The sequence below is a fragment of the Hyperolius riggenbachi genome, chromosome 5 (assembly GCF_040937935.1).
Source record: "Hyperolius riggenbachi isolate aHypRig1 chromosome 5, aHypRig1.pri, whole genome shotgun sequence".
Classification (NCBI taxonomy): Eukaryota; Metazoa; Chordata; class Amphibia; order Anura; family Hyperoliidae; genus Hyperolius; species Hyperolius riggenbachi.
Window position 1 is genome coordinate 390,249,437 of NC_090650.1, and position 16,330 is coordinate 390,265,766.

At 45.6% G+C, this 16,330-nt stretch overlaps 1 protein-coding gene across 1 annotated transcript in view; it reads right to left on the reverse strand.

Annotated features, from left to right (window-relative positions):
- The window catches only part of SNX31 (sorting nexin 31), a 101,003-nt gene that overhangs the window by 71,294 nt on the left and 13,379 nt on the right, over window positions 1–16,330 (reverse strand). Inside the window, exon 2 of the mRNA XM_068238395.1 lies at window positions 9,329–9,390. Coding sequence (XP_068094496.1) covers window positions 9,329–9,390 — 62 coding nt within the window. The remainder of the gene's footprint in view (window positions 1–9,328; window positions 9,391–16,330) is intronic.

Genomic DNA, 16,330 nt, shown 5'->3' on the forward strand with positions numbered 1-16,330 from the left:
ACCTCCTGCGATTCAAATTCCTGCACACATTGCTCTGGGATTTGGGTGTGATGAATGATGCATCTAACTGGCCACCGGAGGCAATTAAGGCCTTCAAAACATTGAAAGCAGCTTTCTGTTCCGCCCCCATTTTGCGTCATGTTGAGTTGTTGACGTCATGTTCATCCTCGGCCTCGCCTTGCATTTCAGTGCAAGGTGCATTTTCCACAGAAAAAGGTTGTGAATCCGGGCACAACATTTGTGGCTGTTCCATTGACCTTTCACAGGTAGAAGATTGTGGAGGTGGGAATAGCTCCTCCGAATAGCCCATTGTGTCCTGAAAACTACTCATTGCATTGCTTTGCGCACGCATTTTTTTTGTCCTCATGCAAGGCCTGAGTTGCGCCTGAAAGCGTGGCCTTCTCCTCCTGCGCCTCCTCCTGTTCCATCACGTGTGCTGCTGCTGCTGCTGGGTTAGCGTTGCCGGTCCCTGTTTATGGAACCTTTCATCTTTATTACATTTATAACTGCATGGCGGTAAAAAGCATGCTATCCGCACGCTTCTTGTCCTCATGCAAGGCCTGGGTTGTTGTGTCTCAAAAAGCGTGGCCTTCTCCTCCTGCGCCTCCTCCTCCTGTTCCATCACGTGTGCTGCTGCTGCTGCTGGGTTAGCGTTACCGGTCCCTTTTCCTGGAACCTCTTCTCTGTATTACATTTATGACTGCATGGCGACAAAAAGCATGTTACCTGTGCAAAGAAACATGACATTTTCCACATTTAAAAGACAGTTTTTCCTTTGAAACTTTACAATCAATTTTCTCAAAAACTATAAGCTCTTTTTCAAATATTTTTTTTTCCTCTTGTACCCACTCCCAAGGTGCACATACCCTGCAAATTTGGGGTATGTAGCATGTAAGGAAGCTTTACAAAGCACGAAAGTTCGGGTCCCCATTGACTTCCATTATGTTTGGAGTTCGGCGCTAACACCCGAACATCGCGGCGATGTTCGGCGAACGTTCGCGAACCCAAACATCTAGGTGTTCGCCCAACACTAGCATCAAGCTACGGGAGCAGGTGGGTAAATGTTGATGTTAAGGCATCTCTGATTGCTGTCGCTGATTATTTCTTCCTCACTGCAGAACCCCGTCCAGAGATACAACCACTGCCGTGTGAAGGAACAGGACTGGCCCGTTTTACAACTCAAACCTGCAGAGCAGGCAGAGAAGAACAATCATTTTTTCATATGCATTAAAAAAACACCACTGAGTGCCAGCCTATTGGTATCTAGTAGGGTGGTATGCCTTCAGTATAACGTTAGCTGTAAGGGATCTTTCACATAGAAAATAAATCTCAGTCAGCATTGCAAACGAGCTGCGATTTTCTTTGTTTACACTGAGTGTCTTTCAAACTGCAATTTCTGGTGGGAGGCAGAGGCTGTATTCAGGGCCGGTTCAAGTAACAATTGGGCCCTAGGGCAAAATTAGCCTGGGCGCCACTCCCCCCCCCCCCCCCCCGACTAAAAAGCGTCATTAGGTGCCCTTTGTTGCAGCCAAATTTCCCTCCTGGGCCACCTAACACCTGGAGGGGGGCATGGATGAGTGGGATAGACACCAAAAGCCCCGGGGAAAAATCTGGATTTGACGCAAAGCAGCGTTTTAAGGACAGAAATCACATTGAATGCTAAATTGCAGGCCTAAAGTGCTTTCAAACATCTTGCATGTGTATACATCAATCAGGGAGTGTAATTAAGAGTTCTGCTTCACACGGACACACCAAACTCATTGTGTAACACACTGCAAACAGCTGTTTGCGTAGTGACGGCCGTGCTGGGCTGGTGCGCACCATGGCCAGAGTGCAGGCCATGGCAGTTTTCCAGCCCATATGGTCGCCGGGCTGTGGTAGCTCAATGATAGAACAACAGTGACTGTCCAGCAGATCGAATTTGGTCTGTCCACAATGAAGCAACAACCTTATTATCTTGTATGTAGGTAGGCATAGGTAGGAGTCCCAGTATAGGTAGGTAGGCGTCCCAGTAGTTAGCTAGGCATAGGTAGGTGTCCCAGTATAGGTAGGTAGGCATAGGTAGGTCCCCTAGTATAGGTAGGTAGGTAGGTGTCCCCGTATAGGTAAGTAGGTGCCCCAGTAGTTAGGTAGGCATAGGTAGGTGTCCCAGTATAGATAGTTAGGCAGGGCCTGGCTGGCTCAGTAATAACAATTACCAACGTCCAGCTGCAACAGATAGGGCTGTATAATGTCAGTGTCAGTGAGCAACACAAAAAAAAAAAAAAAAAAAAAAAAAAAAAAAAAAAAAAACACCAGGAAAACATCTCTCAAAAGAGAGCTGAGGGGGGCTATTTCAGCAATAACAATCATCCAGGAGCAAGCCAAGAGCCTAACTAATCTGTCCCTAGGAGTACAAGTCTGCAGCAGCTGTCCCTAGTCTGTCTCTAGCAGGCACAGGAGTGAGTGTAATGGCCGGCGAGCCTGCCTTATATAAGGGGGGGGGGGGGGGGGGGGGGCTCCAGGGCTTAGTGTAGCCTGAATGGCTACAATGTGCCTGCTGACTGTGATGCAGAGGGTCAAAGTTGACCCTCATAGTGCATTATGGGGCGAATTGAACTTCCGCAAAAGTTCTCTTGGTGCAGGTGAACGCGAACCCCCAAAGTTCGCCTGGAACCGTTCGCCGGTGAACCGTTCGCTACATCTCTACCACTGAGCTGGCTGCTGACCCTCCCCAATCACCTTCCAACTTAACTGTGCTCCCTAGGACCTCTGCAGTGTCTATGTCATTGTAGTGTCTCACCTGCCTGCCAGCACAGATGAGACGCTACTCTGCCAAAGACTCTGCAGAGTCCCTGGGGAGCAACAGTTAAGATGGGTGAGGGACACCTTGGGGCCCCTACAGGCTCTGGGGCAATTGCCCATTTTTTCCTATGGTAGCTCCGGCCCTGGCTGTATTTACAGTGGGACATTGCGTTTTAATGCGACGTTAAAGTCGCAACATGTCTGCGTTCAGAGGTAATGCACTGCAAGCAGTGAGTTACCACAACTGTGAACGGCCCATAGGATTAGCATTGCAGTGCGGTAAGCTGCGTTATAATACTTTATAACGTGCGACCATAACGTGCCACTGTGAATGTGACCTAAAAGAAACCAAAACCAAATCATATTATAGGCCAATTGCAAATGAAGGAAAAGTGCAGCATGTAGTCCATTTGTGATTAGAGCAACAACAAAAAAATAAATAAAAATATCGAAGCACATTGATGGAAAGCCTGTGATTCCCATGTTATTTGTGGTGGCCTTGCAATTGGTAAATTGCATGCAATCTGAATATCGTATCGAAACACGACCAGTGTAAAAAAGCCCATCTACGGGGCACATTTAAAACAGTTTTAAGGAATTTAGGAGAGTGAGAATACCTTTGGTTTAGCAGAGCTGTGCTTTAAGACTACTGTACACAAACAATGAATTTTTGAGTGAAAGAAATTGATTTTTTTTTATATCTAAAATACTGCTCCAATTAATTTTATCAGGTAAGGAGAGAAACAGAGGCAGAATAAATGGAAAGCTGCCCATATGCTTAAAAAAAAAAAAAAGTTTGTGTACTTAAAAGAGGTGTGTGTGTGCGCGTGTGCGTGTAAACCTCATTGCATTGTGGGAAATAACTTTCTCCAACTGCCAAGCAATGAGCGGGCTGCATCTGTGCTTGCTTTGTTGTTGTTTTTTTTTTGGGGGGGGGGGGGGGGGGGGGGAATCGCAATTCAGATCGGACCTGTTAGAAATACAATGACTACGCTAAGTGTTGGAAAAGCTGTTCAGTCAACAGCTGGGAAAAAAAAGGGTCTTGTGTTTTGCATTTCCCTCCCTCGTGGTGTGATTTATTTTTTTTTTTAATCTCCCAGATGTATGCCGCCATCTCTGTCCAGGAAGCAGGAAAATTGAATACTCACCTTCCGGTAATCTTCCTTTCCTGGAACAGAAGATGGCGGCATACGAATCACACCCTCCTGTCCATTCGAGGACTGATTTTCATGAGAATGGTAGGGTTTTGAATTTATTAGCAAGCTGTCCTATTGGGGTCAGGGGCGGAGCCTAACCCAGATGTATGCCGCCATCTTCTGTTCCAGGAAAGGAAAATTACTGGAAGGTGAGTATTCAATTTTCCTGTTTCACCCTCTTATAGCACAAACCATTGCGAATGGCCAAATGGTGTGGGCGTCGTTTACTATAACCTATGGGAAACCTAGCAGTTTGAGAAAGTGCTCTCCACTCAATCACGTTAGCTGAATTTTCCTGGGTCCCCTAAAGTAGACTAGAACTGAATTACCGGTATTTGCTTCTCATTGACCATCCATAAATATTCAAAGACGTGTCCATTTTTTAATATTAAAGTAAATGTAGAGTAAAAAAAAAAAATAAAAAAAAAAATAAGATACTTCCCAGTGGAGAGGGAAGGCTCTGGATCCTAAAGAGCCTCCCCTGTCCTCTCTTGCTCCCCTCGTTCCAGCATTGTCATCCCCGACCAGTGTCGTGTCCTCGAGTGCTTCCGAAGACGGACAGCTCCGTATTGCCCATGCGTGACCGCGCACACTCGCGCATGTGCAGTACGGAGTTGACCATCTTGGAAGAAATGAGTGCTTCCGAAGCCTCCCAAGCTGGCAGATTTAAAAAGGCGTGACACTGCTGGAACAAGAGAGCACAAGAAAGGCGCTATAGCAGCCTGTCTCAACCTTTTTACCTTGGAGGAACCTTGCAAATACTTTTTGGATCTTAAGGAACCCCTGAATTTATTTTACAGGTGCCATGGTCTTTAAAAGCTGGTGTGGCAGTTTATGCCCTATTTCAGTGCCCTACATTATAATATCTCTTTATTCTAGCACTTTTTATTAATGTGCTCATTATTCTGACCACCAAACTTAGTGCTTCTTTTTACAGTACCCCCTATTATAGTGTGCTCTCTATCATACTTTCCCCAACCCTCACGTTGGGGAAAAAAGCCAAGGAACCCCTGCTGAGTACTCAAGGAACCCTGGATGAGAAAGCCTGTGCTATAGGATCCAGAGGCTTCCCTCTCCATAGGCAAGTATCCAATAGGTTTTTTTTTACTACTTACTTCACATTAACAGTTAGTTAACTTCTGGAACTGGACATGTGTTGCAAACCATACATTCTACCAGACTGAACTCACAAAGCACATTTCTCAGCACCAACAATTTCCTGCAGTAGCAAGAATAATGATTACCACTTTCCCCTTAAAGGAGAACTGAAGTAAGAGGTATACAGAGGCTGCAATATTTATTTCCTTTTAATCAATACCAGTTGCCTGGCAGGCCTGCTGGTCTATTTCTCTGCAGTAGTATCTGAATAACACCAGAAACAAGCATGCAGCTAGTCTTGTCAGATCTGACTTTAAAGTCAGAAACACCTGATCTGCTGCATGCTTGTTCAGGGGCTGTGGCTAATAGTATTAGAGGCAGAGGATCATAAGGGCTGCCAGGCAACTGGTATTGCTTAAAAGGAAACAAACATGGCAGCCTCCATATACCTCACTCTTCAGTTGTCCTTTAAGTTAAGGATTAAAAAAAAATAAAATACATCTTCCATGCAGTCCTAGTTTGAGAGATGCCAGCACAAGTTTCCATCTGAATCAGTAGAAACCCAAGGTGGTTTCACAGTGGAGCAGCGCAATGGCTGCATTATAATGTGGATTTCCACAATACAAAAACTTCATATAAACTTTATTGATACATATAGCAAAAAAATAGCAAAAAGCGTTAAAAGCGATATATTTGGTTCCACATAGTCTTCATATAAATCAACAACAATGACCAAGACTGATAGTGGCAATATTCTGGCTTGACTTGATGTTTCAGTTGCAAAGTGGCCACTTTTAACACATACATCTATCAAGGGTTGCAACTGAAACATCAAGTCAAGCCAGAATATTGCCACTATCAGTCTTGGTCATTGTTGATTATATGAAGACTATGTGGAACCAAAGATATCATTTTTAACGCTTTTTGCTATATGTATCAATAAAGTTTATATGAAGAAGTTTTTGTACCAGAAAACGGCATCTCTTTTCCTCTTTTTTGTAAATTTGGAGTCCTTTCCCTAAAAGTGATTAAGATTTCCACAATGCACCACCTATGACATTCACAGGGTGGAGAGTGTGGTGTGTGTGCTATCCCAACGCCCTGCATGCAGTGCTAGTATGTCATAAAAAAAACAAAAAAAAAAAACCCAACCATTATAGACTTAACGCAAAAAAGTTAAATTAAAAAAACAAACAAACCAAACAAAACAAAAACTGTATTGTTTCATTTTTTTTTTTTTTTCCGCCTAAGTACCAGGCATTATTTCTCACTTTACCGAGCCTTTTGAGTTGCATTTCCTGGAGTCAGGAATGTTTCCACAGAAAACTATATTTTATGCACTTAGGCCTGGTGCACACCAAAAAACGCTAGCAGATCCGCAAAATGCTAGCAGATTTTGAAACGCTTTTTCTTCTTTTTCTGTAGCGTTTCAGCTAGCGTTTTGCGGTTTTGTCTAGCGGTTTTGGTGTAGTAGATTTCCTGTATTGTTACAGTAAAGCTGTTACTGAACAGCTACTGTAACAAAAAAACGCCTGGCAAACCGCTCTGAAGTGCTGTTTTTCAGAGCGGTTTGCGTTTTTCCTATACTTAACATTGAGGCAGAAACGCATCCGCAATCCAAAATCTGCTGCAGCCCGGGAGTATGCGTTTCTGCAAAACGCCTCCCGCTCTGGTGTGCACCAGCCCATTGAAATACATTACCCTAGCGGATCCGCACCCGCAGGCGGATCGCAAACCGCAGCGGAAACGCTCTGGTGTGCACTAGACCTTATTCCGCATTTTTAACCATTACTGCCACAGGGACGTGAGACTCAAGTCCCTGCAGTTTGCGGGGCTGTGCCGGCGATCATGCGGGGAGGAAAAAATGTTTTTTTTTTTCCCTTTTATTATTCTCTTTAAAATGCATTTAGAATAATATAATTCTTAGCATAATGTACCACCCAAAGAAAGCTTAATTGGTGCACGGAAAAAAACAAGGTATAGATCATTTCGTTGTGATAAGTAGTGATAAAGTCCATAAGGTGAAAATGGTTAAACAACTGAATGACTTTTTTCACTATTACAGCCATTTTTCCGCACTATTTTACCAACCTTTCCCGCACTTGGAAACATTTTTGTGAACGTGGAAAAAAATGGTAACTACCGCTGTTAGTAATTTTTCATTACAAATGTCTTCATGGCACATGATATTGTGAATGGAGGCCATTGGGTAGCAATCTATAAGTGTATTGGCCAGCTTAACAATACAATCAGCATTTGTTAAAAGATGGCCATGTATCTCTTGATTTGGCAGCCGATCGACCATCCGGATTGATAATATTAACCACTTAAGGATCAGGGGATTTTCTTCTGATCGGTGATGCGTGGGCTCTCCAGCCCGCAGCACCGATCAGGAAATAGCCAGGGCGATCAGACTTACCCCCTTTTTTCCCCACTAGGGGGTCTGATCGCCGCCGGCTTGCTGCGCTTTGCGGGGGGGGGCTCTTCAAAGCCCCCCTCCGCAGCGTTTTCGGCACTCCATCCCTCTCCCTCTTCCTGTGATCTGCGCAGGACGGATATCCGTCCTGCGCATTGAAGGATAGGCTTCAGCCTATCATATGCCGGCGATCCCCAAAGGCCGGGGATCGCCGATCTACGTCACGGCGCTGCTGCCCAGCAGCGCCGTATGATGTAAGCAGCGGGGATTTCTTCCCCGCGTGTTTACATTTAGCCGGCGAGCCGCGATCGGCGGCTCTCCGGCTGTTCACGGAGACACCCTCCGTGAACTGACATGGAAAGGCCGCTCGATCGAGCGGCCGTTTCCATGGCAACCCACTTAAGACCTGCTGACGCCTATGGGCGTTAGCTGGTCCTTAAGTGGAACAGTGCCACCAAGTGCATGCCTGATCTATGATGCAAGATGTTGGGCCGTCGTGGTTGATCAGGGGCACGGCGGTAACCGTGAGAGATCTCGGGACGAGCAATGAATGCAACTGTTCCTTCTAGTATATAAATGTGCGCCCTGTTTGTGCATTTATAGATCATCTGTTCTGTGTTGCCCACCACACGATGCCCATCCGTCTTCCGGTTCTTCCACTTCACCTCACACTCCAACGGCATATAGTGCGAGGCACGTGTATGATGTCACACACACGCCATATGCCGGTGGTGTTAGGAACAAATAGAAGAGGGAGAACCGGAAGATGGTTCGGCACTGCACAGTGGGCGACACAGGACAGGTAATGTACAAATGCACACACGGGGGCGGGGCACATTTATACAATAGGGGGGGCAGCGGCCGATGCATTGGACTCGGATTATTCCCGAGAGATTTCGTGCTGAAATTGATCAGGAATCAGCCTGCAGTGTATGGGCAGTCAACAGATCTCTCTCTCTCGCTAAGGGCCAGTGCACATCCAAAACCTCTAACAGCTCCGCAAAATGCTAAAGGTTTTCGAAACATGCCTAGCGTTTTTGGAGCGCTTTTCCACTTTCCTATACTTTAACTTAGGGGGCTGGTGCACGCCGAGCGGGTTTTCTCACGTTTTTACAGCCGCTTGTGGCTGCGGATCCGCTAGGGTAATATATTTCAATGGGGTGGTTCACACCAGAGCGGGAGGTGTTTTGCTGAAACGCATACTCCTGGGCTGAGGCATTGTTTGGATTGCGGAGGCGTTTCTGCATCCAATGTTAAGTATAGGAAAAACGCAAACCGCTCTGAAAAACGCCAGTTCAGAGCGGTTTTGCAGACGTTTTTGTTACAGAAGCTGTTCAGTAACAGCTTTACTGTAACAATATATGAAATCTACTACACAAAAAACACTACCGAAAAACACAAAACGCTAGGTGAAACGCTTCATAAAAAGAAAGTTTCAAAAAACGCTAGCGTTTTGCGGATCTGCTAGCGGTTTTTGGTTTGCACCAGGCCTGGGCAGAAATGCCTCAGAAACCTAAAAAATGCTGCAGCCCCTGAGTTTGCGTTTGTGGGAAAAAAAAAACGCTCTGGTGTGCACCAGCCCATTGAAATACATTACCCTAGCAGTTTTTAAACCTCTAGCATTTTTAAAAACGCTCCAGAACCGCTCTGGTGTGCACCAGCCCTAAATCAGATTCAATCGTTGAGAGATTTGTCTTTTGGTCGAATCTGCCCATAATCACCAGATGTACAGTTACCTTAAGAAATTATCAGTTTCAGAGAATGTTAGTTAATAGCAAGACCAGATTTAGAAAGCAAGTCATACAAAGAAAGGATATATGAAAAAACCAATTACCACATAGCGTCCCCCGAGAGTGTCCAGCAGCTCCTCAGTGACAGGGATGCTGACATGCATAGCTGCAGAGGCACAAAGCAGTTATCAGGAGTAGCACAGACACACAGCTTCTACCTTCCTGAGTACAGGTGCTGTCTGAGCTCACCACAGGGGCGTGGCCTGATCATTCACACCTGAGCAGGAGGGACATACCAAGCATTGCTGCACTACAGTGATAGGTTCACATACAAACAGGGTAAAACTACCTTGAACTAAACCAGAGCATTGCATGGGGCTCATCAGCTGGAAGGTTTTGATGATTTATCAAATATTTGTTTTTTTAAAGTTCTAGTTCAGCCCAAGGGAATTCTGCTTCCAATTAAACAGAAATGGTCAATGACGTGCAAATAATTATGTGCTGATGCAGAAATGGGATTCAATTGGTCCATTTTTAAACTGCATAATTTGGCATAGAGAATAAGCAAAAGCCTGCATCAAATTGGAATTATTTGAATCTCAATTACTATCCCTACCTATAAGCCAAAAATGTACACCTGATGTGACAGGGATATAGGCTGCCATGTTTTTTTCCTTTTACACAATACCAGTTGCTTGGCAGCCCACCTGATATCTTTGGCTCCAGTAGTGTCTGAATCAAACACCTGAAATAAGCATCCAACTAATCCAGTCAGACTTCAGTCAGAAACATCTGATCTGCATGCTTGTTGTTCATGGTCTATGGCTAAAAGTATTAGAGGTACAAGATCAGCAGGACAGCCAAGCAATCTGCAATTATTTAAAAGGAAATAAATATGGCAACTTCCATATCCCTCACAGTTCAGGAATGCTTTAAAGGATACCCCAACTGAAATGTGACATAATGAGATAGACATGTGTATGTACAGTGCCTAGTACACAAATAACTATGCTGTGTTCCTTTTTTCCTTTCTCTGCCTGAAAGAGTTAAATATCAGGTATGTAAGTGGCTGACTCAGTCCTGACTCAGACAGGAAGTGACTACAGTGTGACCCTCACTGATAAGAAATTCCCCTTTTTTATCTCTTTCTTGCTCTCACAAGCCATTTTCTGCTAGAAAAGTGTTCTATAGTTGTAATTTCTTATCAGTGAGAGTCACACTGTAGTCACTTCCTGTCTGAGTCAGGACTGAGTCAGCCACTTGCATACCTTCTATTTAACTCTTTCAGACAGAGAAAGAAAAAAATGAACACAGCATAGTTATTTGTGTACTAGGCACTGTACATACACATGTCTATCTCATTATGTCACATTTCAGTTGGGGTATCCTTTAAGTCCTGGTGGCTGGATAGTGTAATGGTTAAAGGACACCTGAAGCGAAAATAAACTAATGAAATAAACAATTGTATCTATCTACCTTCTCCTAAAAATGGCTTTTTTTTAAGATATTCCACTGTTTTATTTTATGTTTACTACCTTTTTAACTGTTTTATTGTTTTTGCTCAATGACACATTCATTGAAGTATGCCAGAGCTAAAAACTATGAACTGATGACCCTTTTTATCTCTTTCCTGCTCTCAGAAGCCATTTTCTGTTAGGAAAGTGTTTTGTGGTTGGAATTTCTTATCAGTGAGGGTCACACTGTAGTCACTTCCTATCTGAGTCAGGAGTGAGTCAGACACTTATATACCTAATATTTAACTATTCTAGGCAGAGAAAGAAAAAAAGGAACACAGCACAGTTATTTGTGTGCTAGACACTGTACATACCCATGTCTATCTCATCATGTCACATGTCACTTCGGGTATCCTTTAAAGTGAACCTAAAGTCAGGAAGAAAAAATGAGTTTAACTCACCTAGGGCTTCCCTCAGCCCCCTGAAGCTGATCGGTGTCCACGCTGACTCCATCAGATGTCCCTGGACCGGCCGGCGGCGACTTTCGGTTTCGCCGTCACCGGCCGACAGGCTGGGAACGCGAGTGATTCTTTGCGTTCCCAACCAGAATATCGCCCCCTATGCTGCTATTGCAGTATAGGGAGGCCGCAATAGCAGCATAGGGGGCACTATTCTGGCTGGGAACGCGAAGAATCACTCGCGTTCCCAGCCTGTCGGCTGGTGACGGCGAAACCGGAAGTCGCCGCCGGCCGGTCCAGGGACATCTGATGGAGTCAGCGTGGGCACCGATCAGCTTCAGGGGGCTGAGGGAAGCCCTAGGTGAGTTAAACTCATTTATTCTTCCTGACTTTAGGTTCACTTTAGGGGTTCTGCCTCTGACACAGGCGACCTGGGTTTAAATCTCAGCTCTGCCTGTTTAGTAAGCCAGCACCTTTCAGTAGGAGACCTTGGACAAGTCTCCTAACACTGCTGCAGTATAAACAGGAAACTGGTATTGCTTAAAGAGAACCCGATCTCTGCCATCAATATTAGGACACAGAGGCACATTCCCCAGGCTCCCCCGTGGTCTGCTGTCCCCCAATATAAAATTGCCAGGCTAGCGACACACAGATTGTCGCTAGTTGGCAGTTTACCTTTTTGCTGCCACTAAGTGCCGCTTCCCCGCCTCCTCTATAGCTCCCTGCCTGTGTACCTCCCCTCCCCGCCTCCGTAAGCTTCCTCCAATCGGCTTACAGAGGCGGGAAGAGAAGTAACGCAGGCGGGGAGCCGCACTATATATATTTCTATGCTAAAAATGTGTTTGATTGACTCTAAACTTTATTCCCAACCTTTAAATTGATATATTACTCATTTTAAAATGTTACTATGAAGGAAAATGAGCCAGGAGAGAAAGGACCAGTGTGGTTTAAATTATAAAACAACATATGTTTCTTGTGAAATCTTTATGGTATGCCTGACTAGAGGCGTGGTGAGGGTGTGGCCGGGGGGTGTAGCAGGGGCGTGGCTTAAGTGTCCCTTTTTCTCATCTCAAAAAGTTGGGAGGTATGGCCTCTGTGTCCTAATACTGATGGCAGTAACCCACCTCGGGTTGTCTTTGAAAGGAAATAAATATTGTAGCCTCCATATACCTCCTACTATAGTTGTAATGGATTCTAGGAGTTTGGTTCAATAGTTGCTCCAGTAAAGCCACTGAATCAAAAATCTGTTAAAATGTGATGTTTTTATTTCCATTCGATTTAGAATGTTCAAATACTGCTTGGGAAAGGCCATTCTCATCTCAGTTGAGTGATTTGGCTACTGTAGCCACTGATGCAATCGCTCCAGGATTACTCCCAAAATGCTGCAATCCCTTGATCCGCGATCGCAATGCTGCTAGTGGGACCACATGCACAGGAATCCACTGATGTAGGGCTATGCTGACGATCGGCAAGCACAGGAAAAGCGCTCCTAGTGTGTCCCAGCGCTGCACTGCGTTCCCTGTGATAGCAACGGATTGGGACAGTGGCGCCGAATGTTATCCTAGCGTTGTGTCGGGTAACCAGAGATAGATTAAGATGTAATGGGACCCTAGGCAAGTTGGTTAGATTTGCCACCCCTTTGTGGTGCCTTTGGTAAGCTGAAGTGGAGAGAGGTCAAAGAAGGAAGCAGGTGGGCCTCTTGACACCCTTTAGAACCCTGGCACTTGCCTAGGTTGCCTGGTGAATGATCCTGCTCTGATGGTAACCGTGGAGTTGGAGTTATTTGGTCATACAGTGTTCTCCTTTCTAATGGTCTCTGTCCTTCTTAGCCGACCCCATGTGGTCACCCTAACTTAGATGTGTCGGTACTTAAAGGGATGAGGTGGCAACCCTGCCCCCCCCCCCCCCCCCCCCCCCCCCCCCCCCAGGGCCACTGCTATACCCTCTAACTGCGAGATACTATTTATGAACAGATCAAACACTAATCTGTCTGATGTTCTGCTAGCGCTTTATTCACTTTTAAAAACAGCCATATTATGTGCAGCTGCTGTTACAGATGGTGCTTTACTAAGGCTGATGCTGCCCTCTAGTGTAATTATTGTAGTATAAGGGAACCTGAAGTAAGAGGAATACGGAGGCTGCAATTTTTACTCTCTAATAAAAACAAAAGTTTGCTTTCCTAAAACAGAAAGAATTTGCGATAATTCAGGCTGGAGTGAGCTTGAGATGTCTCCCAGGGCATCACTGCTGAATATATGCTAATTAACCATTGTTACCCTTAGAAGCTAAACACACCTCCAGAACCGCTGGAATGCAATGATGTTTCAGCTTGTTAATTTGTACAGAGCCATAATAATCCAACATGCATACAGACTGTTTCGGATTGTTTGATCCTCATCAGTGCATGGCATGGATTAATTTGGCTCTATGGAGTAGGGCTTGTTACTCTCTAATAAACAATGCCAGTTGCCAGACTTCTGTGCTGATTCTCTGACTTTAATAATTTAAAGGGAACCGTAAGGGCTGGCTCACATGGGAATCCCGCGCTGTCTCTGTCAAATGCTTTTTCTGCAAATGTGCTTTCAGCGGAGATCAGGATTTTTCACCCCCGCAAGGGGACATGAAGGTGTCGTGGTAAACGCAAATGCATATATTTTAGCACTCTGAGACACGGGACAGACTGTTTAATTGATCTGAGACAAAATAATATATATACTTTTTAAAGTTTTAAATATAACATAAAACTACAATTTAATAGGAGGATAGATACAAATGTTTATTTCACTTAAGATTCACTTTAAAGAAAACATGTAACGAAGAAAACCTCCCCCGGGGTGTACTCACTTTGGGTGGGGGAAGTCTCCGGATCCTATTGAGGCTTCCCCCGTCCTCCTTAGTCCCACGGCGGCGGAGAAAATCCTCCCGGAACAGCGGCGATGTAAATATTTACCTTTCCTGGCTCCAGCGCAGGCGCAGTATCGGCTCTCCGCACGGAGATAGGCGAAAATAGCCGATCTCCGTCAGGCCGCTCTACTGCGCAGGCACAAGTCTCCTGCGCAGTAGAGCGGACCCAACGGAAATCGGCTATTTTCACCTATCTCCGTGCAGAGAGCCGCAACAGCGTCCCCTGCTGGAGCCAGGAAAGGTAAATAAATCAGCGCTTGTCAGGCTTGTCGAGGGAGGATTCCAGGACTTTTCGGGGGAGCCAGCGCTGGACTGCCTGCAGCTACAGGAGTGGGGGAAGCCTCATTGGGACCCTGCGGCTTCCCCCTCCGAGATGAGTACCCCCCAGGGGAACTTTTTTTTGTTACAGCTTCTCTTTAAGGGTTTGTGCACACTTACACATTGCTGAGGGGATTTCTGCAACACTTATCAGTGTGCGATATGCAGGGTAGACAGATGCAGGGCCAGGCCGAGGCAGAGGCGAGAGAGGCTCCAGCCTCAGGGCGTAGTGTAGGAGGGGGGCGCACAACTCACTCAGCTATCATTCCCCTATTGTGTTTGAAGCAGAGAGAAATAAGAAAAGGAAATACATGTCAGTGACTGCAAGCCTGATAATTAGAGATTAAGGTGTTGGGGCCCTGGTGCGCCTCTTATGCTGGGAATACACGTTTCGTTTTTGCCTTCGTTTTAACCTTCGATTCGTTCAGTAAACGAATCGAGTGTTGAAAACGTATGTGAAAATAGTCATAATCTCATTATAGTTTCGATTAATAGACCCCAAAAACGAACGACTAGTGATCGAACATGTTTGATATTATCTCTCTTTATCCATCTAATCGAGCCATTGGTAGGCTTGATGGCTGTTCAGATCGATTATATGTTCGTTTATGTTAGTCCTTCCCTGTAAAAAGGGATTTTCGTTTCGTTTCTTTGCAGCCTTCGATTATTGGAAAAACGAAACCATCAGAATCGAAAAAAAAAACGAAACCGTGGGTGGTGATATTAACCGTACGTTCGATTATTTCGGGAACGAAAAGGACAAAAGGCACAATCGAAACGAAGGCTAAAACGAAGGCAAAAACGAAACGTGTATTCCCAGCATTAGTCTAATAGCAATCGGTGTGTGACAGCTGAGGTGGGAGGGATGGAGGGGCACACTATGGAGTCTCAGCATTAGCTATCCAGGTGTGTATCCCAATATTGGGTAGCCACTAGCCAGAGGCGATCCCCATGCAGAATTGTGAGTGGAACAAAAACTCTCTGTGCTTCAGCAATGCATCTTCCCTTATGCTCCTCAGTCCGGGACCTTAACTCAAAAGAGCCAGCGTCTCATCACTTAACGTGCCGCCATTTACTGGGGGGTCACATGATGAGAGATGCCACTGGAGCCATAAAGACAGGACGCTTAAGTGAGGAAGAAGGAAGCTGCAAAGCTGGAGCATAGAGATGTGAGTTCCTCTCAACTCCACTCTACTCACAACTCTGCAAGATGGATATTTTCTCTCTCAGGGTGAGTAATCTGGCCCTGTCCAAAGAGAACCTTGATCTTGATCTCATGACCTAGTTGCATAAGACAGTCCACTATGAATTATGGTTGTGAATGCTGCCCTCCACAATGCAGAGCGTCCATCTACGCACTCCCCCCCCCCCCCCCCCCCCCCCCCCCACACACACACACACACACGCCACACCCATACTTCCTACAGTACAGCTGAACTGGCATAATGGGAACACCAATCTGGTGTGCCCCTCCACGCTAGGTTCCTAAAGAAATCCATCTAGGGCCACATCAACCTCCTCACTGGTGCAGCTGCATGGGCCCACTAGGGAGACAAGCAGGTGCTTCTTATCAACCGCACCCCTATTCTCTGCTTCACTGAGACATGGCTCACCGACAACATCCCAGACAAATCACTAAACCTCCCGAACTTCAGCATCTATCGTGCAGACAGGGACAAAAGAGAGGGAAGAGGTGACGGTGTCTGCTTCTACATCAAACCCACTAGGTGCCCTGACATAACCATTCTGGCCAAATGATGCTTGCCTGACATAGAACTCCTTCTCATGAATTGTAGGCCGATTTACTCTCCCAGGGGGTGCTTCTACTATGTACTCGCAGGGGTCTACATACCCCCTGACTCGGACATTAAGAAAGCTCTGCACACTAAGCGACACCATCTCACACTGGGAAACAGCCCTGTAAAACTGTCTATTAATCACCATGGGAGCCAATCTTCACTAGGAGATGCCA